We start from the raw sequence: 21,726 nt of genomic DNA, 5'->3' as shown, positions 1-21,726 counted from the left end.
AGAGGATAGGATAGGATAGAGGATACGATATAGGATTTAATAGGATAGAGGATAGGATACGATAAAGGATAGGATAGGATAGAGAATAGGATATAGGATTGGATAGGATAGCGGATAGGATAGGATAGGGGATTGGATAGGATAGAGAATAGGATATAGGATTGGATAGGATAGAGGATAGAATAGGATAGAGGACAGGATGGGATAGAGGATAGGATAGGATAGAGGATAGGATAGGATAGAGGAGAGGATACGATAGAGGATTGGATAGGATAGAGGATAGGATAGGATAGAGGATAGGATAGGATAGAGGATAGGATAGGATAGAGGATAGGATAGGATAGAGGATAGGATAGGATAGAGGATAGGATAGGATAGAGGATAGGATAGGATAGAGGATAGGATAGGATAGAGGATAGGATAGGATAGAGGATAGGATAGGATAGAGGATAATATAGGATAGAGGATAGGATAGGATAGAGGATAGGATAGGATCGAGGATAGGATAGGATAGAGGATAGGATACGATAGAGGATAGGATAGGATAGAGGATAGGATAGGATAGATGATAGGATAGTATAGAGGATGGAATAGGATAGAGGATAATATAGGATAGAGGATAGGATAGGATGGAGGATAGGATACGATAGAGGATAGGATAGGATAGAGGATATGATACGATAGAGGATAGGATAGGATAGAGGATACGATATAGGATTTAATAGGATAGAGGATAGGATACGATAGAGGATAGGATAGGATAGAGAATAGGATAGGATAGAGGATAGGATAGGATAGAGGATAGGATAGGATAGAGGATAGGATAGGATAGAGGATAGGATAGGATAGAGGATAATATAGGATAGAGGATAGGATAGGATAGAGGATAGGATAGGATAGAGGATAGGATAGGATAGAGGATAGGATACGATAGAGGATAGGATAGGATAGAGTATACGATATAGGATTTAATAGGATAGAGGATAGGATACGATAAAGGATAGGATAGGATAGAGGATAGGATATAGGATTGGATAGGACAGCGGATAGGATAGGATAGGGGATTGGATAGGATAGAGAATAGGATATAGGATTGGATAGGATACAGGATAGAATATTATAGAGGATAGGATAGGATAGAGGATAGGATAGGATAGAGGATAGGATACGATAGAGGATAGGATAGGATAGAGGATAGGATAGGATAGAGGATAGCATAGGATAGAGGATAGGATAGGATAGAGGATACGATATAGGATTTAATAGGATAGAGGATAGGATACGATAGAGGATACGATAGGATAGAGGATAGGATAGGATAGAGAATAGGATAGGATAGAGGAAAGGATAGGATAGAGGATAGGATAGGATAGAGGATAGGATAGGATAGAGGATGGGATATGATAGAGGATAATATAGGATAGAGGATGGGATATGATAGAGGATAATATAGGATAGAGGATAGGATAGGATATAGGATAGGATAGGATAGAGGATAGGATAGGATAGAGGATAGGATAGGATAGAGGATAGGATAGGATAGAGGATAGGATACGATAGAGGATAAGGATAGGATAGAGGATAGGATAGGATAGAGGATAGGATATGATAGAGGATAGGATACGATAGAGGATAAGGATAGGATATAGGATAGGATAGGATAGAGGATACGATATAGGATTTAATAGGATAGAGGATAGGATACGATAGAGGATACGATAGGATAGAGGATAGGATAGGATAGAGAATAGGATAGGATAGAGGAAAGGATAGGATAGAGGATACGATATAGGATTTAATAGGATAGAGGATAGGATAGGATAGAGGATAGGAGAGGATAGAGGATAGGATAGGATAGAGGATGGGATAGGATAGAGGATAATATAGGATAGAGGATAGGATACGATGGAGGATAAGGATAGGATAGAGGATAGGATAGGATAGAGGATAGGATATGATAGAGGATATGATAGAGGATAGGATACGATAGAGGATAGGATAGGATAGAGGATAGGATAGGATAGAGAATAGGATACGATAGAGGATAGGATAGGATAGAGGATAGGATAGGATAGAGGATAGGATAGGATAGAGGATGGGATAGGATAGAGGATAATATAGGATAGAGGATAGGATAGGATGGAGGATAGGATACGATGGAGGATAGGATAGGATAGAGGATATGATACGATAGAGGATAGGATAGGATAGAGGATACGATATAGGATTTAATAGGATAGAGGATAGGATACGATAGAGGATAGGATAGGATAGAGAATAGGATAGGATAGAGGATAGGATAGGATAGAGGAAAGGATAGGATAGAGGATAGGATAGGATAGAGGATAGGATAGGATAGAGGATGGGATATGATAGAGGATAATATAGGATAGAGGATAGGATAGGATAGAGGATAATATAGGATAGAGGATAGGATAGGATAGAGGATAGGATAGGGTAGAGGATAGGATAGGATAGAGGATAGGATAGGATAGAGGATAGGATAGGATAGAGGATAGGATACGATAGAGGATAGGATAGGATAGAGGATACGATATAGGATTTAATAGGATAGAGGATAGGATACGATAAAGGATAGGATAGGATAGAGGATAGGATATAGGATTGGATAGGATAGCGGATAGGATAGGATAGGGGATTGGATAGGATAGGGGATAGGATACGATAGAGGATTGGATAGGATAGCGGATAGGATAGGATAGGGGATTGGATAGGATAGGGGATAGGATACGATAGAGGATAGGATAGGATAGAGGATAGGATAGGATAGAGAAGAGGATACGATAGAGGATAGGATAGGATAGAGGATAGGATAGGATAGAGGATAGGATAGGATAGAGGATGGGATAGGATAGAGGATAATATAGGATAGAGGATAGGATAGGATGGAGGATAGGATACGATAGAGGATAGGATAGGATAGAGGATATGATACGATAGAGGATAGGATAGGATAGAGGATACGATATAGGATTTGTTTTTCAATCATTTAAAGGACAGGATTCATAGAAGTTCAGATTAAACAATGTTCGAACTTATACTAGAATAAAATACACAATTTCCCGGTTGAACAAATTCTTGCTTCGGCATAAAAACCTCGACGGATTACGAGGAAAAGCCAAAGCAAGATGCAATAAATTTATTCTATTAAGCAACTACAAAAATTTCGTCGTACGAAAGCCCAGTATCAAATAGTGTTTAAATATAGATAACGCGGTTAGAAAATCGGCGTTTCAAGCAATTTACATGCTAAAGGACATTTTAGTCTAAAACTAAGAGAGCTCTCTTACCGTTAATACTCAAGTCTCTGCGCGTAGTGATCCACAGCAGAGTTCCACTGGAACTCTGCACAATTGCCGGCTGGCCCATAGGGCACTCCTCTGCCGGCAGCACTACGGCTAGCCTTGCAATCCGTCCCAGCTTCGGGATTCACTGGAAAGGAGCTTCAAAGCTGCCAATGCCCTTGGATCTGTGAGCCGGCCTGGGAGGATTCAAGTATTGCCGAACCGAGTGCGAAACCAAATCTCCTATTACCCGGGATCACTCGCGTGAGCATTCAAACCAAAAAAGCAACTCAATTTTCAATTACGAACTATCGCATGAAGGACCCGAGTCGACTCTCTCCTTCTGACAAGTAAATTCAACCTTTTTTCTCAACACACTCTTTCTTTGTTTTTGACCGTTTCCACAACAACGCCTGCTTGTCAATCGCGACCACCGTGAATTGCTCGCTAGACTCGCATATATATCTACATGGCGCGATTATCGTCTTCCTTCGCGATGATACGATCGACATTACAAAATCGCCGCGAACACTCCGCCCGCCTTCGTCATCAGACGAACTACACACCATAATTTGAGAACATCGATCAACTCGGTTTGTTTCAACGAACTACAGTTTTATTCTACATGGTATATAATTTTAATACAATAATCAAATTAAAATGACGTACGCAATACAAAATATAACTAGCTCAACTGTCTTTGTCCCCACAAGTCGATTCGTTCGACTTTTCGGAATTGTGTTGAATAAAAAGAGGACACAGGCGTGCTATATGTCGTCGCAAATTTGACGTAGCCGTTTTAACGGTGACGACTCTAACTAACCCGTCTGAACCGGGATGAACCTCTATCACACGTCCCAAAGGCCATTTCGAAGGCGGATAACGATCATCGCGTAATAAAACTAATTGTCCAATTGCAAAATTCTTAGTTTGACCTCGCCATTTTGAACGCTCTTGCAAATGTTGTATATATTCTGATGACCACCGCTTCCAAAAATCATTTCGAATGGCTTGAAGCAGATGAAAACGTTCTAAACAGTTTTCCGGTACATTGGAATAATCTTTATCAGGAATTAAACCAGGAATTTCGCCGATCAAAAAATGTGCAGGTGTCAAAACCCGTAAATCGTCAATATCAGAATTTAAAGGACATATTGGACGTGAGTTTAGATACAATTCTATTTCGGCGAGCACTGTAGAAAACTCTTCGAAAGTTAATATTCTATCACCGAGGACACGCTTGAGATGATACTTCACAGATCTTACTCCAGCCTCCCACAAACCTCCGTAATGAGGAGAATTCGCTGGAATAAATGTCCAAGATGTTCCATCATTCGCAAGAGACGCAGCAACGCTTTTATAAAATTCAGAACCTGATTTAAACATACTTCGCAACTCTTTATCAGCAGCTTGAAAAGTAGTTGCATTGTCAGAAAAAAGATTCGTACAAATTCCGCGTCTACTCGCAAAACGTTTATAAGCGGCGAGAAAAATCTTAGTTGTAAGATCGCTAACCGCTTCAAGATGTATCGCTCGCGACGCAAAACAGATAAAGAGCACTATATATCCCTTATAAGATTTGTGCCCTCGACCCTTAGAGCTTTTAATTTGAAAGGGACCGGCATAATCTAGACCTGACGTCGAAAATGGTCGAGCCGGAGTCACTCGTGAAACAGGCAAATTACCCATCATCTGATGAGCTAGACGTGGTTTGTTGCGTTGACAAACTATACAGTTCCTGATCGCAGTCTTAACTAAACGATTTCGACCCAAAATCCACGCATATTGCATCACAATATTAGAAGTAAGTGTTGGTCCCCCGTGAAAACATTTCCGATGCGCGTACCGTACTAATAAGCGACTAAGTGTCGAATCTCGCGGCAAAATCAGCGGATGTTTCCTTTCGTGAGGTAAACTTGAATTTCCAAGACGACCTCCTACCCGTAATAAACGATGCGTCTCATCATACATCGGATTTAAACTACATAAACCGTTGCGTTTAGGTAACGGCTTCCCATGTGATAAGAGTTCAATTTCTGATGCAAATGCGTGATTTTGAGCTAATCTAAACACAACATTTCGGGCCTCGTTCAATTCTATGGCTGTGAGATAAACAGGCAATGGAGTTAAACTACTTTTGCGTCTCTTAAGAACATTGAATGGACGTAAACAATATGCTACAACACGAATTAACAGAGAAAAGGAGGAAAATCTACAGAAAAGTTCTGGTTCGCTCACAATTTGATCAACATGTAATACTTGAGGAGACGATGCCATCTTGGGCCAATGCTCGTCAGTCTTCACTAACCAATCAGGCCCGTTCCACCATAAATTACAATTGATCAAATCAGAGGGTTTACAACCTCGTGTCGCCAAATCTGCCGGATTCTCACGAGTCGGTACATGTGCCCAAATAACATTAGGTAATTCAGTCTGGATATAGGATACCCGATTCGCAACAAAGGTCTTCCAGCTACACGGATGTTTTCGAAGCCAAGTCAAAACAATTTGACTATCGGTCCACGCAAACATTGGGAAACCTTGCAAAAATTCCAAACCTTTTACATAACGCAAAAGTTTTACGAGCAACACTGCCCCGCACAACTCAAGATTCGGTATGCTCACAGTTTTGACAGGTGATACCTTGCATTTTGCAGTTAACAAAGAAACATGTACGCGATTGTTATCGTCAATCATTCGAATATAGACAACTGCAGCGAAAGCCCGCGATGAAGCGTCAGAAAATCCGTGAATCTGTGCATGTGAATTTAAAGATGCACCTAACCATCGGTTAATGGTTAACTTCGATAGCTCAGAAAGCGAACTGCAATACTGGAGCCATCGTTCTCGAAGGTCTATAGGTAACGTCTCGTCCCAATCGCATTTTACAATCCAAAGATCTTGCATTAAAATTTTAGCTGTAACCGTTATCGGCGCGAGCCACCCCAAAGGATCAAATAAACGCGCGATGTTTGATAAAACAGTTCGTTTCGTCATTGCTTTAACCAGCTCTTCGAAATTTACAGCGACAAAACTGAATTCATCAGACGTTGGATTCCAACGAATACCTAGAGCTTTCACTAATTCGTCATCTGCGATGCTTTTTTGGTCAATGTTCTCATATTGCGAAGATTTCGTAGGCAACAAATCATTATGATTCGCGGCCCACTTGTCGAGTTCAATTCCTGCTGTACGTAACATATCGACTAGTTCTTGACGCGTTTTCAACGCATCAGAGAGATCATCTGCTCCGGCAAATATATCGTCTACATACGTATTAGAATTTAGGCAAGCAGCACCGAGTGGAAATCGAGCACCCTCATCGATTGCTACTTACTGAAGTGTGCGAATCGCAAGGTAAGGAGCACATGCTGTGCCATAAGTCACTGTTGTGAGACGATAATCAACAGGGGGATCCGAATGACTAGGAGACCATACGATTCGTTGAAAATCTCTCTGTTCCGACGCAACATAAATCTGACGAAACATCTTAACAACATCGGTCGTGAATACGAACTGGTATCGACGCCAATTCAATAAAATTAGACATAAATCGCGTTGAAGAGCAGGGCCTTTCATAAGGAAATCGTTTGGACAACGTCCTCCTTTATTCTTCCGAGATGCGTCAAAAACAACCCGGATCTTTGATCGCACCACCGCATGATGCGGAAAATACCACGCCTTCGAGTTGTTAATTTCATTAAACGAGACGCGTTCCATGTGACCAAGATCCTCATAAACGCTCATAAACTTCCGATAAGCGATTGCTAAGTCAGGATCACGATCAAAACGTCGATGAATTGAAGCTAAACATTTCAAAGCCATAAATCGAGTCTCGACTCCGACTTCTGGAGGATCTGAATTGAAAGGCAGACGTACAACATAGCGTCCATTGGTATCTCGAAAGTGTGTATCCCTAAACAATCTTTCGCAAGCATCATCTTTAGAATCAAGAGTCGCAATTATTGGTGGTAACTCTTCGAGGATCCAAAAACGTTGTAACGATATATCTAAGTCGTCTTCCCAAACACTGTGATACGCCTGAAGATGCTCAGAAGTTTCCGCCCGCCGTGAAATATCCGCGGACACTGTACCGGAAATTATCCAGCCTAACGCTGTATCTTGGGCAACTAAAGATGAATCAGAAAATCTTTTCAATCCTGACTTCAATAGCTGTCCGTAAACATCTGCGCCTAAAATAATATCTACAGAATCAGGAACATAGAACAATGGATCTGCCAAAGATAAATCAGCAAACATTCCAATATCGATCTCCATTAACCTACGTGTTGGAAGCTGCGACGTTAATTTTGACAAAACAAAGGCATTGACTTCAAACTTAGTTGACGGATCGACAACAGACTGAAATATTAGCTGCGTTGCAGCCTTAGCTGTTCCTGCTGAACTGGCTCCGAGCCCGGCCAACGACATATTGACGCGACGTTTCTCTAATCCTAAAAGATTCGTGATAAAACTGGAAACAAACGAAGCCTCCGAACCTTGATCAAGCAAAGCTCGAACACGTGTCCGTGAACCTTGTGGCCCTATCAGCATTATCTGAGCAGTCGCTAATAAAACTGAACGCTTACGAGATATCACATTCGCAGTATGCACATGTACACTCGAGACCTTTGCTGAAACTCCAGTCTTAGACTCGTCCGAATTGCTTGATTTCGATTCCGGAATTGAATTCTTAGTAAAGCTGGTGAAAACTTTGTCAGAATGGAGCAAAGAATGATGCCTTCCCTTACAGCTCGAACATCTAGTAGAAAAAGAGCAATTAGCAACTCTATGAGCACCGAGACAATTAAAACAAAGCCGCAAGCGAAGTACTTCAGCGCGACGTTCAGAAACATTCTTTGCTTTGAATTTATTGCACTTAAAAATGCGATGGGGACCAGAACATATCACACATTTAAATTTACCGTCTGTTGAAAACGACGTAGACGCATGAAATACCTTTCGAGATCCTGATATTGGTTTAGATAAAATTGCTTTCTTGACATTATCACCCTGTTCAGAAGTGAGCATACAGAGTGTCTGTGCACGATTCTCTAAAAACTCAGTTAAATCGGAAAACCTTGGAAATCTACCGAGAGCATCCTCCTCGGTCGAGTTCCCATCATAATTTAAAATTACCTGACGATCCTTCTTACTTAACTCTGTTTCCCAAGCCTTTCGCGAATCGGGATCCAGACGTGAAGCTACTATATACACTAACCAAACATCCCAATGATCAACTGGCATTTTCAAATTCGATAACGCACGCACAATACGCTGAGATTCGTCCGCAAGCAAACGCATTTCACCCGCAGACTCCCTTTTCATATGAGAAAGATTCATTAACGCTCGCAAATGACTGTAAACTATTAATCTAGGATTATGAAAACGCGCCTTCAAAGCCCGCCAAGTCGTCGCATAATTCGCGTTGGTAGTGGTAACATCCTTCACAAGATCCGCGGCAGAATCTTTCAAACAACTTTTAAGATATTGCAATTTCGTGGCGTCAGATAAACGCGGCGCATTATGAACTAGGGTAGTAAACAGATCGCAAAAATTCTCCCAATCCTCGTAACGACCCGCAAATGTCGGTAAATCTAATTTTGGTAACTTCGCGGGGCGTGTATCATCATTGATTACAGAAGCGGTATTTGGAGTTCCGGTATTACTTGAACTGCTGTCTAATTCTGACCTTGTGGTGAGAAGAAAATCAAGCGCGTCCTCGTATGTTGCTTGTAGACGAGCAAACACATTTTCCGTGATGTAGACATCGTTCAGGGCATCCTCTCGGACGACAATTTCTTCATGTGTGGCACGCGCCTTGCTCCAAATCTCAGTCAGTGAATTGACTCGTGATGAAATAATGTTTGAATTCAAACTATCGCGAGATCTCTCTCGCAATCGACTACTGGTCAATTCAATTTCCGCTGAGCGAGAATTCTGTAGCGCAATGAGCTTTCGTAACGACGTAGGAGCCATTGCAAAAGAAAGCTTTGTTGTCAAATGCAACCAAAACTCTTATCTTCTCTTAACACGACTGAGCAAAAAATAAACTCGACCAAAAGAAATTCGTATCGTCAATGATATTTGAACAAAACACGAAAACTGAAAACAAATCGCCGATCGAAAAAAAAAGAAATGTCACTTGAATATGCATCGCAACGTGAACATTGAATCATCGAAATGAAGACAGCCAACTAATATCGTATATAATTAACGACTCTTGCAATGACTCCTCAAACACACTCGACTTCACAATCGATTGAAAGTATCCAGTGAATATAACCATGCAATCCCGATAAACTCGAACATTGTTCCTCACCCGGGGCACCAAAATGTTTTTCAATCATTTAAAGGACAGGATTCATAGAAGTTCAGATTAAACAATGTTCGAACTTATACTAGAATAAAATACACAATTTCCCGGTTGAACAAATTCTTGCTTCGGCATAAAAACCTCGACGGATTACGAGGAAAAGCCAAAGCAAGATGCAATAAATTTATTCTATTAAGCAACAACAAAAATTTCGTCGTACGAAAGCCCAGTATCAAATAGTGTTTAAATATAGATAACGCGGTTAGAAAATCGGCGTTTCAAGCAATTTACACGCTAAAGGACATTTTAGTCTAAAACTAAGAGAGCTCTCTTACCGTTAATACTCAAGTCTCTGCGCGTAGTGATCCACAGCAGAGTTCCACTGGAACTCTGCACAATTGCCGGCTGGCCCATAGGGCACTCCTCTGCCGGCAGCACTACGGCTAGCCTTGCAATCCGTCCCAGCTTCGGGATTCACTGGAAAGGAGCTTCAAAGCTGCCAATGCCCTTGGATCTGTGAGCCGGCCTGGGAGGATTCAAGTATTGCCGAACCGAGTGCGAAACCAAATCTCCTATTACCCGGGATCACTCGCGTGAGCATTCAAACCAAAAAAGCAACTCAATTTTCAATTACGAACTATCGCATGAAGGACCCGAGTCGACTCTCTCCTTCTGACAAGTAAATTCAACCTTTTTTCTCAACACACTCTTTCTTTGTTTTTGACCGTTTCCACAACAACGCCTGCTTGTCAATCGCGACCACCGTGAATTGCTCGCTAGACTCGCATATATATCTACATGGCGCGATTATCGTCTTCCTTCGCGATGATACGATCGACATTACAAAATCGCCGCGAACAGGATTTAATAGGATAGAGGATAGGATACGATAGAGGATAGGATAGGATAGAGAATAGGATAGGATAGAGGATAGGATAGGATAGAGGATAGGATAGGATAGAGGATAGGATAGGATAGAGGATAGGATAGGATAGAGGATAATATAGGATAGAGGATAGGATAGGATAGAGGATAGGATAGGATGGAGGATAGGATACGATAGAGGATAGGATAGGATAGAGGATATGATACGATAGAGGATAGGATAGGATAGAGGATACGATATAGGATTTAATAGGATAGAGGATAGGATAGGATAGAGGATAGGATAGGATAGAGGATAGGATAGGATAGAGGATAGGATAGGATAGAGGATAATATAGGATAGAGGATAGGATAGGATAGAGGATAGGATAGGATAGAGGATAGGATAGGATAGAGGATAGGATACGATAGAGGATAGGATAGGATAGAGGATACGATATAGGATTTAATAGGATAGAGGATAGGATACGATAAAGGATAGGATAGGATAGAGGATAGGATATAGGATTGGATAGGATAGCGGATAGGATAGGATAGGGGATTGGATAGGATAGAGAATAGGATATAGGATTGGATAGGATACAGGATAGAATATTATAGAGGATAGGATAGGATAGAGGATAGGATAGGATAGAGGATAGGATAGGATAGGATAGAGGATAGGATAGGATAGAGGATAGGATAGGATAGAGGATAGGATAGGATAGAGGATAGGATAGGATAGAGGATAGGATAGGATAGGATAGAGGATAGGATACGATAGAGGATAGGATAGGATAGAGGATAGGATAGGGTAGAGGATGGGATAGGATAGAGGATAGGATATAGGATTTAATAGGATAGAGGATAGGATACGATAGAGGATACGATAGGATAGAGGATAGGATAGGATAGAGAATAGGATAGGATAGAGGAAAGGATAGGGTAGAGGATAGGATAGGATAGAGGATAGGATAGGATAGAGGATGGGATATGATAGAGGATAATATAGGATAGAGGATAGGATAGGATATAGGATAGGATAGGATAGAGGATAGGATAGGATAGAGAATAGGATACGATAGAGGATAGGATAGGATAGAGGATAGGATAGGATTGAGGATAGGATAGGATAGAGGATGGGATAGGATAGAGGACAATATAGGATAGAGGATAGGATAGGATGGAGGATAGGATACGATAGAGGATAGGATAGGATAGAGGATATGATACGATAGAGGATAGGATAGGATAGAGGATACGATATAGGATTTAATAGGATAGAGGATAGGATACGATAGAGGATAGGATAGGATAGAGGATAGGATAGGATAGAGGATAGGATAGGATAGAGGATAGGATAGGATAGAGGATAGGATAGGATAGGGGATAATATAGGATAGAGGATAGGATAGGATAGAGGATAGGATAGGATAGAGGATAGGATAGGATAGAGGATAGGATACGATAGAGGATAGGATAGGATAGAGGATACGATATAGGATTTAATAGGATAGAGGATAGGATACGATAAAGGATAGGATAGGATAGAGGATAGGATATAGGATTGGATAGGATAGCGGATAGGATAGGATAGGGGATTGGATAGGATAGAGAATAGGATATAGGATTGGATAGGATAGAGGATAGAATAGGATAGAGGATAGGATGGGATAGAGGATAGGATAGGATAGAGGATAGGATAGGATAGAGGATAGGATACGATAGAGGATGGGATAGGATAGAGGATAGGATAGGATAGAGGATAGGATAGGATAGAGGATAGGATAGGATAGAGGATAGGATAGGATAGAGGATAGGATAGGATAGAGGATAGGATAGGATAGAGGATAGGATAGGATAGAGGATACGATATAGGATTTAATAGGATAGAGGATAGGATACGATAGAGGATACGATAGGATAGAGGATAGGATAGGATAGAGAATAGGATAGGATAGAGGAAAGGATAGGATAGAGGATAGGATAGGATAGAGGATAGGATAGGATAGAGGATGGGATAGGATAGAGGATAATATAGGATAGAGGATAGGATAGGATATAGGATAGGATAGGATAGAGGATAGGATAGGATAGAGGATAGGATAGGATAGAGGATAGGATAGGATAGAGGATAGGATAGGATAGAGGATAGGATAGAGGATAGGATAGGATAGAGGATAGGATAGGATAGAGGATAGGATAGGATAGAGGATAATATAGGATAGAGGATAGGATAGGATAGAGGATAGGATAGGATAGAGGATGGGATATGATAGAGGATAATATAGGATAGAGGATAGGATAGGATATAGGATAGGATAGGATAGAGGATAGGATAGGATAGAGAATAGGATACGATAGAGGATAGGATAGGATAGAGGATAGGATAGGATTGAGGATAGGATAGGATAGAGGATGGGATAGGATAGAGGACAATATAGGATAGAGGATAGGATAGGATGGAGGATAGGATACGATAGAGGATAGGATAGGATAGAGGATATGATACGATAGAGGATAGGATAGGATAGAGGATACGATATAGGATTTAATAGGATAGAGGATAGGATACGATAGAGGATAGGATAGGATAGAGGATAGGATAGGATAGAGGATAGGATAGGATAGAGGATAATATAGGATAGAGGATAGGATAGAGGATAGGATAGGATAGAGGATAGGATACGATAGAGGATAAGGATAGGATAGAGGATAGGATAGGATAGAGGATAGGATAGGATAGAGGATAGGATAGGATAGAGGATAATATAGGATAGAGGATAGGATAGGATAGAGGATAGGATAGGATAGAGGATGGGATATGATAGAGGATAATATAGGATAGAGGATAGGATAGGATATAGGATAGGATAGGATAGAGGATAGGATAGGATAGAGAATAGGATACGATAGAGGATAGGATAGGATAGAGGATAGGATAGGATTGAGGATAGGATAGGATAGAGGATGGGATAGGATAGAGGACAATATAGGATAGAGGATAGGATAGGATGGAGGATAGGATACGATAGAGGATAGGATAGGATAGAGGATATGATACGATAGAGGATAGGATAGGATAGAGGATACGATATAGGATTTAATAGGATAGAGGATAGGATACGATAGAGGATAGGATAGGATAGAGGATAGGATAGGATAGAGGATAGGATAGGATAGAGGATAGGATAGGATAGAGGATAGGATAGGATAGAGGATAGGATAGGATAGGGGATAATATAGGATAGAGGATAGGATAGAGGATAGGATAGGATAGAGGATAGGATACGATAGAGGATAGGATAGGATAGAGGATACGATATAGGATTTAATAGGATAGAGGATAGGATACGATAGAGGATAGGATAGGATAGAGAATAGCATAGGATAGAGGATAGGATAGGATAGAGGATAGGATAGGATAGAGGATAGGATAGGATAGAGGATAATATAGGATAGAGGATAGGATAGGATAGAGGATAGGATAGGATAGAGGATAGGATAGGATAGAGGATAGGATAGGATAGAGGATAGGATAGGATAGAGGATAGGATACGATAGAGGATAAGGATAGGATAGAGGATAGGATAGGATAGAGGATACGATATAGGATTTAATAGGATAGAGGATAGGATACGATAGAGGATACGATAGGATAGAGGATAGGATAGGATAGAGAATAGGATAGGATAGAGGAAAGGATAGGATAGAGGATACGATGTAGGATTTAATAGGGTAGAGGATAGGATAGGATAGAGGATAGGATAGGATAGAGGATAGCATAGGATAGAGGATGGGATAGGATAGAGGATAATATAGGATAGAGGATAGGATACGATGGAGGATAGGATACGATAGAGGATAGGATAGGATAGAGGATATGATACGATAGAGGATAGGATAGGATAGAGGATAGGATAGGATAGAGGATAGGATAGGATAGAGGATAGGATAGGATAGAGGATAGGATAGGATAGAGGATAGGATAGGATAGGGGATAGGATAGGATAGAGGATAGGATAGGATAGAGGATAGGATAGGATAGAGGATAGGATAGGATAGAGGATAGGATAGGATAGAGGATAATATAGGATAGAGGATAGGATAGGATAGAGGATAGGATAGGATAGAGGATAGGATAGGATAGAGGATAGGATACGATAGAGGATAGGATAGGATAGAGGATCCGATATAGGATTTAATAGGATAGAGGATAGGATACGATAAAGGATAGGATAGGATAGAGGATAGGATAGGATAGAGAATAGGATATAGGATTGGATAGGATAGCGGATAGGATAGGATAGAGGATTGGATAGGATAGGGGATAGGATACGATAGAGGATAGGATAGGATAGAGAATAGGATATAGGATTGGATAGGATAGAGGATAGAATAGGATAGAGGATAGGATAGGATAGAGGATAGGATATGATACAGGATAGGATAGGATAGAGGATAGGATAGGATAGAGGATAGGATAGGATACAGGATAGGATAGCATAGAGGATAGGATATGATAGAGGATAGGATAGGATAGAGGATAGGATAGGATAGAGAATAGGATGGGATAGAGGATAGGATAGGATAGAGGAGAGGATAGGATAGAGGATAGGATAGGATAGAGGATAGGATAGGATAGAGGATACGATATAGGATTTAATAGGATAGAGTATAGGATACGATAGAAGATAGGATACGATAGAGGATAGGATATGATAGAGAATAGGATAGGATAGAGGATAGGATAGGAGTGAGGATAGGATAGGATAGAGGATAGGATAGGATAGAGGATAGGATAGGATAGAGGATAGGATAGGATAGAGGATAGGATAGGATAGAGAATAGGATAGGATAGAGGATAGGATAGGATAGAGGATAGGATAGGATAGAGGATAGGATACGATAGAGGATAGGATAGGATAGAGGATACGATATAGGATTTAATAGGATAGAGGATAGGATACGATAGAGGATAGGATAAGATAGAGGATAGGATAGGATAGAGGATAGGATAGGATAGAGGAAAGGATAGGATAGAGGATACGATGTAGGATTTAATAGGGTAGAGGATAGGATAGGATAGAGGATAGGATAGGATAGAGGATAGCATAGGATAGAGGATGGGATAGGATAGAGGATAATATAGGATAGAGGATAGGATACGATGGAGGATAGGATACGATAGAGGATAGGATAGGATAGAGGATATGATACGATAGAGGATAGGATAGGATAGAGGATAGGATAGGATAGAGGATAGGATAGGATAGAGGATAGGATAGGATAGAGGATAGGATAGGATAGAGGATAGGATAGGATAGGGGATAGGATAGGATAGAGGATAGGATAGGATAGAGGATAGGATAGGATAGAGGATAGGATAGGATAGAGGATAGGATAGGATAGAGGATAATATAGGATAGAGGATAGGATAGGATAGAGGATAGGATAGGATAGAGGATAGGATAGGATAGAGGATAGGATACGATAGAGGATAGGATAGGATAGAGGATCCGATATAGGATTTAATAGGATAGAGGATAGGATACGATAAAGGATAGGATAGGATAGAGGATAGGATAGGATAGAGAATAGGATATAGGATTGGATAGGATAGCGGATAGGATAGGATAGAGGATTGGATAGGATAGGGGATAGGATACGATAGAGGATAGGATAGGATAGAGAATAGGATATAGGATTGGATAGGATAGAGGATAGAATAGGATAGAGGATAGGATAGGATAGAGGATAGGATATGATACAGGATAGGATAGGATAGAGGATAGGATAGGATAGAGGATAGGATAGGATACAGGATAGGATAGCATAGAGGATAGGATATGATAGAGGATAGGATAGGATAGAGGATAGGATAGGATAGAGAATAGGATGGGATAGAGGATAGGATAGGATAGAGGATAGGATAGGATAGAGGATAGGATAGGATAGAGGATACGATATAGGATTTAATAGGATAGAGTATAGGATACGATAGAAGATAGGATACGATAGAGGATAGGATATGATAGAGAATAGGATAGGATAGAGGATAGGATAGGAGTGAGGATAGGATAGGATAGAGGATAGGATAGGATAGAGGATAGGATAGGATAGAGGATAGGATAGGATAGAGGATAGGATAGGATAGAGAATAGGATAGGATAGAGGATAGGATAGGATAGAGGATAGGATAGGATAGAGGATAGGATACGATAGAGGATAGGATAGGATAGAGGATACGATATAGGATTTAATAGGATAGAGGATAGGATACGATAGAGGATAGGATAAGATAGAGGATAGGATAGGATAGAGGATAGGATAGGATAGAGGATAGGATAGGATAGAGGATAGGATAGGATAGAGGATAATATAGGATAGAGGATAGGATAGGATAGAGGATAGGATAGGATAGAGGATAGGATAGGATAGAGGATAGGATAGGATAGAGGATAGGATAGGATAGAGGATCCGATATAGGATTTAATAGGATAGAGGATAGGATACGATAAAGGATAGGATAGGATAGAGGATAGGATAGGATAGAGAATAGGATATAGGATTGAATAGGATAGCGGATAGGATAGGATAGAGGATTGGATAGGATAGGGGATAGGATACGATAGAGGATAGGATAGGATAGAGAATAGGATATAGGATTGGATAGGATAGAGGATAGAATAGGATAGAGGATAGGATAGGATAGAGGATAGGATATGATACAGGATAGGATAGGATAGAGGATAGGATAGGATAGAGGATAGGATAGGATAGAGGACAGGATACGATAGAGGATAGGATAGGATAGAGGATACGATATAGGATTTAATAGGATAGAGGATAGGATACGATAGAGGATAGGATAGGATAGAGGATAGAGGATAGGATAGAGGATAGGATAGGATAGAGGATAGGATAGGATAGAGGATAGGATAGGATAGAGGATAGGATAGGATAGAGGATAGGATACGATAGAGGATAGGATACGATAGAGGATAAGGGTAAGATAGAGGATAGGATAGGATAGAGGATAGGATAGGATAGAGGATAGGATAGGATAGAGGATAGGATACGATAGAGGATAGGATAGGATAGAGGATAGGATAGGATAGAGGATAGGATAGGATAGAGGATAGGATAGGATAGAGGATAGGATAGGATAGAGGATAGGATAGGATAGAGGATGGGATAGGATAGAGGATAATATAGGATAGAGGATAGGATAGGATAGAGGATGGGATAGGATAGAGGATAATATAGGATAGAGGATAGGATAGGATAGAGGATAGGATAGGATAGAGGATAGGATAGGATAGAGGATAGGATACGATAGAGGATAGGATAGGATAGAGGATACGATATAGGATTTAATAGGATAGCGGATAGGATAGGATAGGGGATTGGATAGGATGGAGAATAGGATATAGGATTGGATAGGATAGAGGATAGAATAGGATAGAGGATAGGATAGGATAGAGAATAGGATATAGGATTGGATAGGATGGCGGATAGGATAGGATAGAGGATTGGATAGGATAGGGGATAGGATAGGATAGAGGATAGGATAGGATAGAGAATAGGATATGATACAGGATAGGATAGGTTACAGGATAGGATAGGATAGAGGATAGTATATGATAGAGGATAGGATAGGATAGAGGATAGGATAGGATAGAGAATAGGGTGGGATAGAGGATAGGATAGGATAGAGGATAGGATAGGATAGAGGATAGGATAGGATGGAGGATGGGATAGGATAGGATAGAGGATAGGATAGGATGGAGGATGGGATAGGATAGAGGATAGGATAGGATAGAGGATAGGATAGGATAGAGGATACGATAGGATAGAGGATAGGATAGGATAGAGGATAGGATAGGATAGAGGATAGGATAGGATAGAGGATAGGATAGGATAGAGGATAGGATATAATAGAGGATAATATAGGATAGAGGATAGGATAGGATAGAGGATAGGATAGGATAGAGGATAGGATAGGATAGAGGATAGGATAGGATAGAGGATAGGATAGGATAGAGGATAGGATAGGATAGAGGATAGGATAGGATAGAGGATAGGATAGGATAGAGGATAGGATAGGATAGAGGATAGGATAGGATAGAGGATAGGATAGGATAGAGGATAATATAGGATAGAGGATAGGATAGGATAGAGGATAGGATAGGGTGGAGGATAGGATAGGATAGAGGATAGGATAGGATAGAGGATAGGATAGGATAGAGGATAGGATACGATAGAGGATAGGATAGGATAGAGGATACGATATAGGATTTAATAGGATAGAGGATAGGATACGATAAAGGATAGGATAGGATAGAGGATAGGATATAGGATTGGATAGGATAGCGGATAGGATAGGATAGGGGATTGGATAGGATAGGGGATAGGATACGATAGAGGATTGGATAGGATAGCGGATAGGATAGGATAGGGGATTGGATAGGATAGGGGATAGGATACGATAGAGGATAGGATAGGATAGAGAATAGGATATAGGATTGGATAGGATAGAGGATAGAATAGGATAGAGGATAGGATAGGATAGAGGATAGGATATGATACAGGATAGGATAGGATAGAGGATAGGATAGGATAGAGAATAGGATGGGATAGATGATAGGATAGGATAGTGGATAGGATAGGATAGAGGATAGGATAGGATGGAGGATGGGATAGGATAGAGGATAGGATAGGATAGAGGATAGGATAGGATAGAGGATAGGATAGGATAGAGGATAATATAGGATAGAGGATAGGATAGGATAGAGGATAGGATAGGATTGAGGATAGGATAGGATAGAGGATAGGATAGGATAGAGGATAGGATAGGATAGAGGATAGGATAGGATAGAGGATAATATAGGATAGAGGATAGGATAGGATAGAGGATAGGATAGGATAGAGGATAGGATAGGATAGAGGATAGGATACGATAGAGGATAGGATAGGATAGAGGATACGATATAGGATTTAATAGGATAGAGGATAGGATACGATAAAGGATTGGATAGGATAGAGGATAGGATATAGGATTGGATAGGATAGCGGATAGGATAGGATAGGGGATTGGATAGGATAGGGGATAGGATACGATAGAGGATTGGATAGGATAGCGGATAGGATAGGATAGGGGATTGGATAGGATAGGGGATAGGATACGATAGAGGATAGGATAGGATAGAGAATAGGATATAGGATTGGATAGGATAGAGGATAGAATAGGATAGAGGATAGGATAGGATAGAGGATAGGATATGATACAGGATAGGATAGGATAGAGGATAGGATAGGATAGAGGATAGGATAGGATACAGGATAGGATAGGATAGAGGATAGGATATGATAGAGGATAGGATAGGATAGAGGATAGGATAGGATAGGGGATAGGATATGATAGAGGATAGGATAGGATACAGGATAGGATAGGATAGAGGATAGGATATGATAGAGGATAGGATAGGATAGAGGATAGGATAGGATAGAGGATAGGATAGGATAGAGGATAGGATAGGATAGAGGACAGGATACGATAGAGGATAGGATAGGATAGAGGATACGATATAGGATTTAATAGGATAGAGGATAGGATACGATAGAGGATAGGATAGGATAGAGGATAGAGGATAGGATAGAGGATAGGATAGGATAGAGGATAGGATAGGATAGAGGATAGGATAGGATAGAGGATAGGATAGGATAGAGGATAGGATACGATAGAGGATAGGATACGATAGAGGATAAGGGTAGGATAGAGGATAGGATAGGATAGAGGATAGGATAGGATAGAGGATAGGATAGGATAGAGGATAGGATACGATAGAGGATAGGATAGGATAGAGGATAGGATAGGATAGAGGATAGGATAGGATAGAGGATAGGATAGGATAGAGGATAGGATAGGATAGAGGATAGGATAGGATAGAGGATAGGATAGGATAGAGGATAGGATACGATAGAGGATAGGATAGGATAGAGGATACGATATAGGATTTAATAGGATAGAGGATAGGATACGATAAAGGATTGGATGGATAGAGGATAGGATATAGGATTGGATAGGATAGCGGATAGGATAGGATAGGGGATTGGATAGGATAGGGGATAGGATACGATAGAGGATTGGATAGGATAGCGGATAGGATAGGATAGGGGATTGGATAGGATAGGGGATAGGATACGATAGAGGATAAGATAGGATAGAGAATAGGATATAGGATTGGATAGGATAGAGGATAGAATAGGATAGAGGATAGGATAGGATAGAGGATAGGATATGATACAGGATAGGATAGGATAGAGGATAGGATAGGATAGAGGATAGGATAGGATACAGGATAGGATAGGATAGAGGATAGGATATGATAGAGGATAGGATAGGATAGAGGATAGGATAGGATAGGGAATAGGATGGGATAGAGGATAGGATAGGATAGAGGATAGGATAGGATAGAGGATAGGATAGGATAGAGGATGGGATAGGATAGAGGATAGGATAGGATAGAGGATAGGATAGGATAGAGGATACGATATAGGATTTAATAGGATAGAGGATAGGATACGATAGAGGATACGATAGGATAGAGGATAGGATAGGATAGAGAATAGGGTAGGATAGAGGAAAGGATAGGATAGAGGATAGGATAGGATAGAGGATAGGATATGATACAGGATAGGATAGGATAGAGGATAGGATAGGATAGAGAATAGGATAGGATACAGGATAGGATGGGATAGGGGATAGGATATGATAGAGGATAGGATAGGATACAGGATAGGATAGGATAGAGGATAGGATATGATAGAGGATAGGATAGGATAGAGGATAGGATAGGATAGAGAATAGGATGGGATAGAGGATAGGATAGGATAGAGGATAGGATAGGATAGAGGATAGGATAGGATAGAGGATAGGATAGGATAGAGGATAGGATAGGATAGAGGATAGGATAGGATAGAGGATGGGATAGGATAGAGGATAGGATAGGATAGAGGATAGGATAGGATAGAGGATAGGATAGGATAGAGGATAGGATAGGATAGAGGATAGGATAGGATAGAGGATAGGATAGGATAGAGGATAGGATGTGATAGAGGATAGGATAGGATAGAGAATAGGATGGGATAGAGGATAGGATAGGATAGAGGATAGGATAGGATAGAGGATAGAGGATGGGATAGGATAGAGGATAGGATAGGATAGAGGATAGGATA

The 21,726-nt window shown here is 40.6% G+C and overlaps 2 protein-coding genes across 2 annotated transcripts; both read right to left on the bottom strand.

The window, feature by feature from the left end:
• Positions 1 to 3,995: 3,995 nt before the first annotated feature.
• LOC143364067 (uncharacterized) lies at positions 3,996 to 6,506 on the bottom strand. The gene has a single exon (XM_076804579.1). The coding sequence runs from the start codon at positions 6,504 to 6,506 to the stop codon at positions 3,996 to 3,998; it is 2,511 nt and encodes an 836-aa protein (XP_076660694.1).
• A 132-nt stretch (positions 6,507 to 6,638) lies between these two features.
• LOC143364066 (uncharacterized) lies at positions 6,639 to 9,284 on the bottom strand. The gene has a single exon (XM_076804577.1). It carries the CDS (start codon positions 9,282 to 9,284, stop codon positions 6,639 to 6,641), a length of 2,646 nt encoding a protein of 881 aa, XP_076660692.1.
• Between the last annotated feature and the right edge of the window lie 12,442 nt (positions 9,285 to 21,726).

Source organism: Halictus rubicundus, unplaced genomic scaffold, assembly GCF_050948215.1.
Source record: "Halictus rubicundus isolate RS-2024b unplaced genomic scaffold, iyHalRubi1_principal scaffold0229, whole genome shotgun sequence".
Taxonomy (NCBI): Eukaryota; Metazoa; Arthropoda; class Insecta; order Hymenoptera; family Halictidae; genus Halictus; species Halictus rubicundus.
Note: the sequence above shows the minus strand (reverse complement) of the source record. Positions and strands in the feature narration are given on the sequence as shown.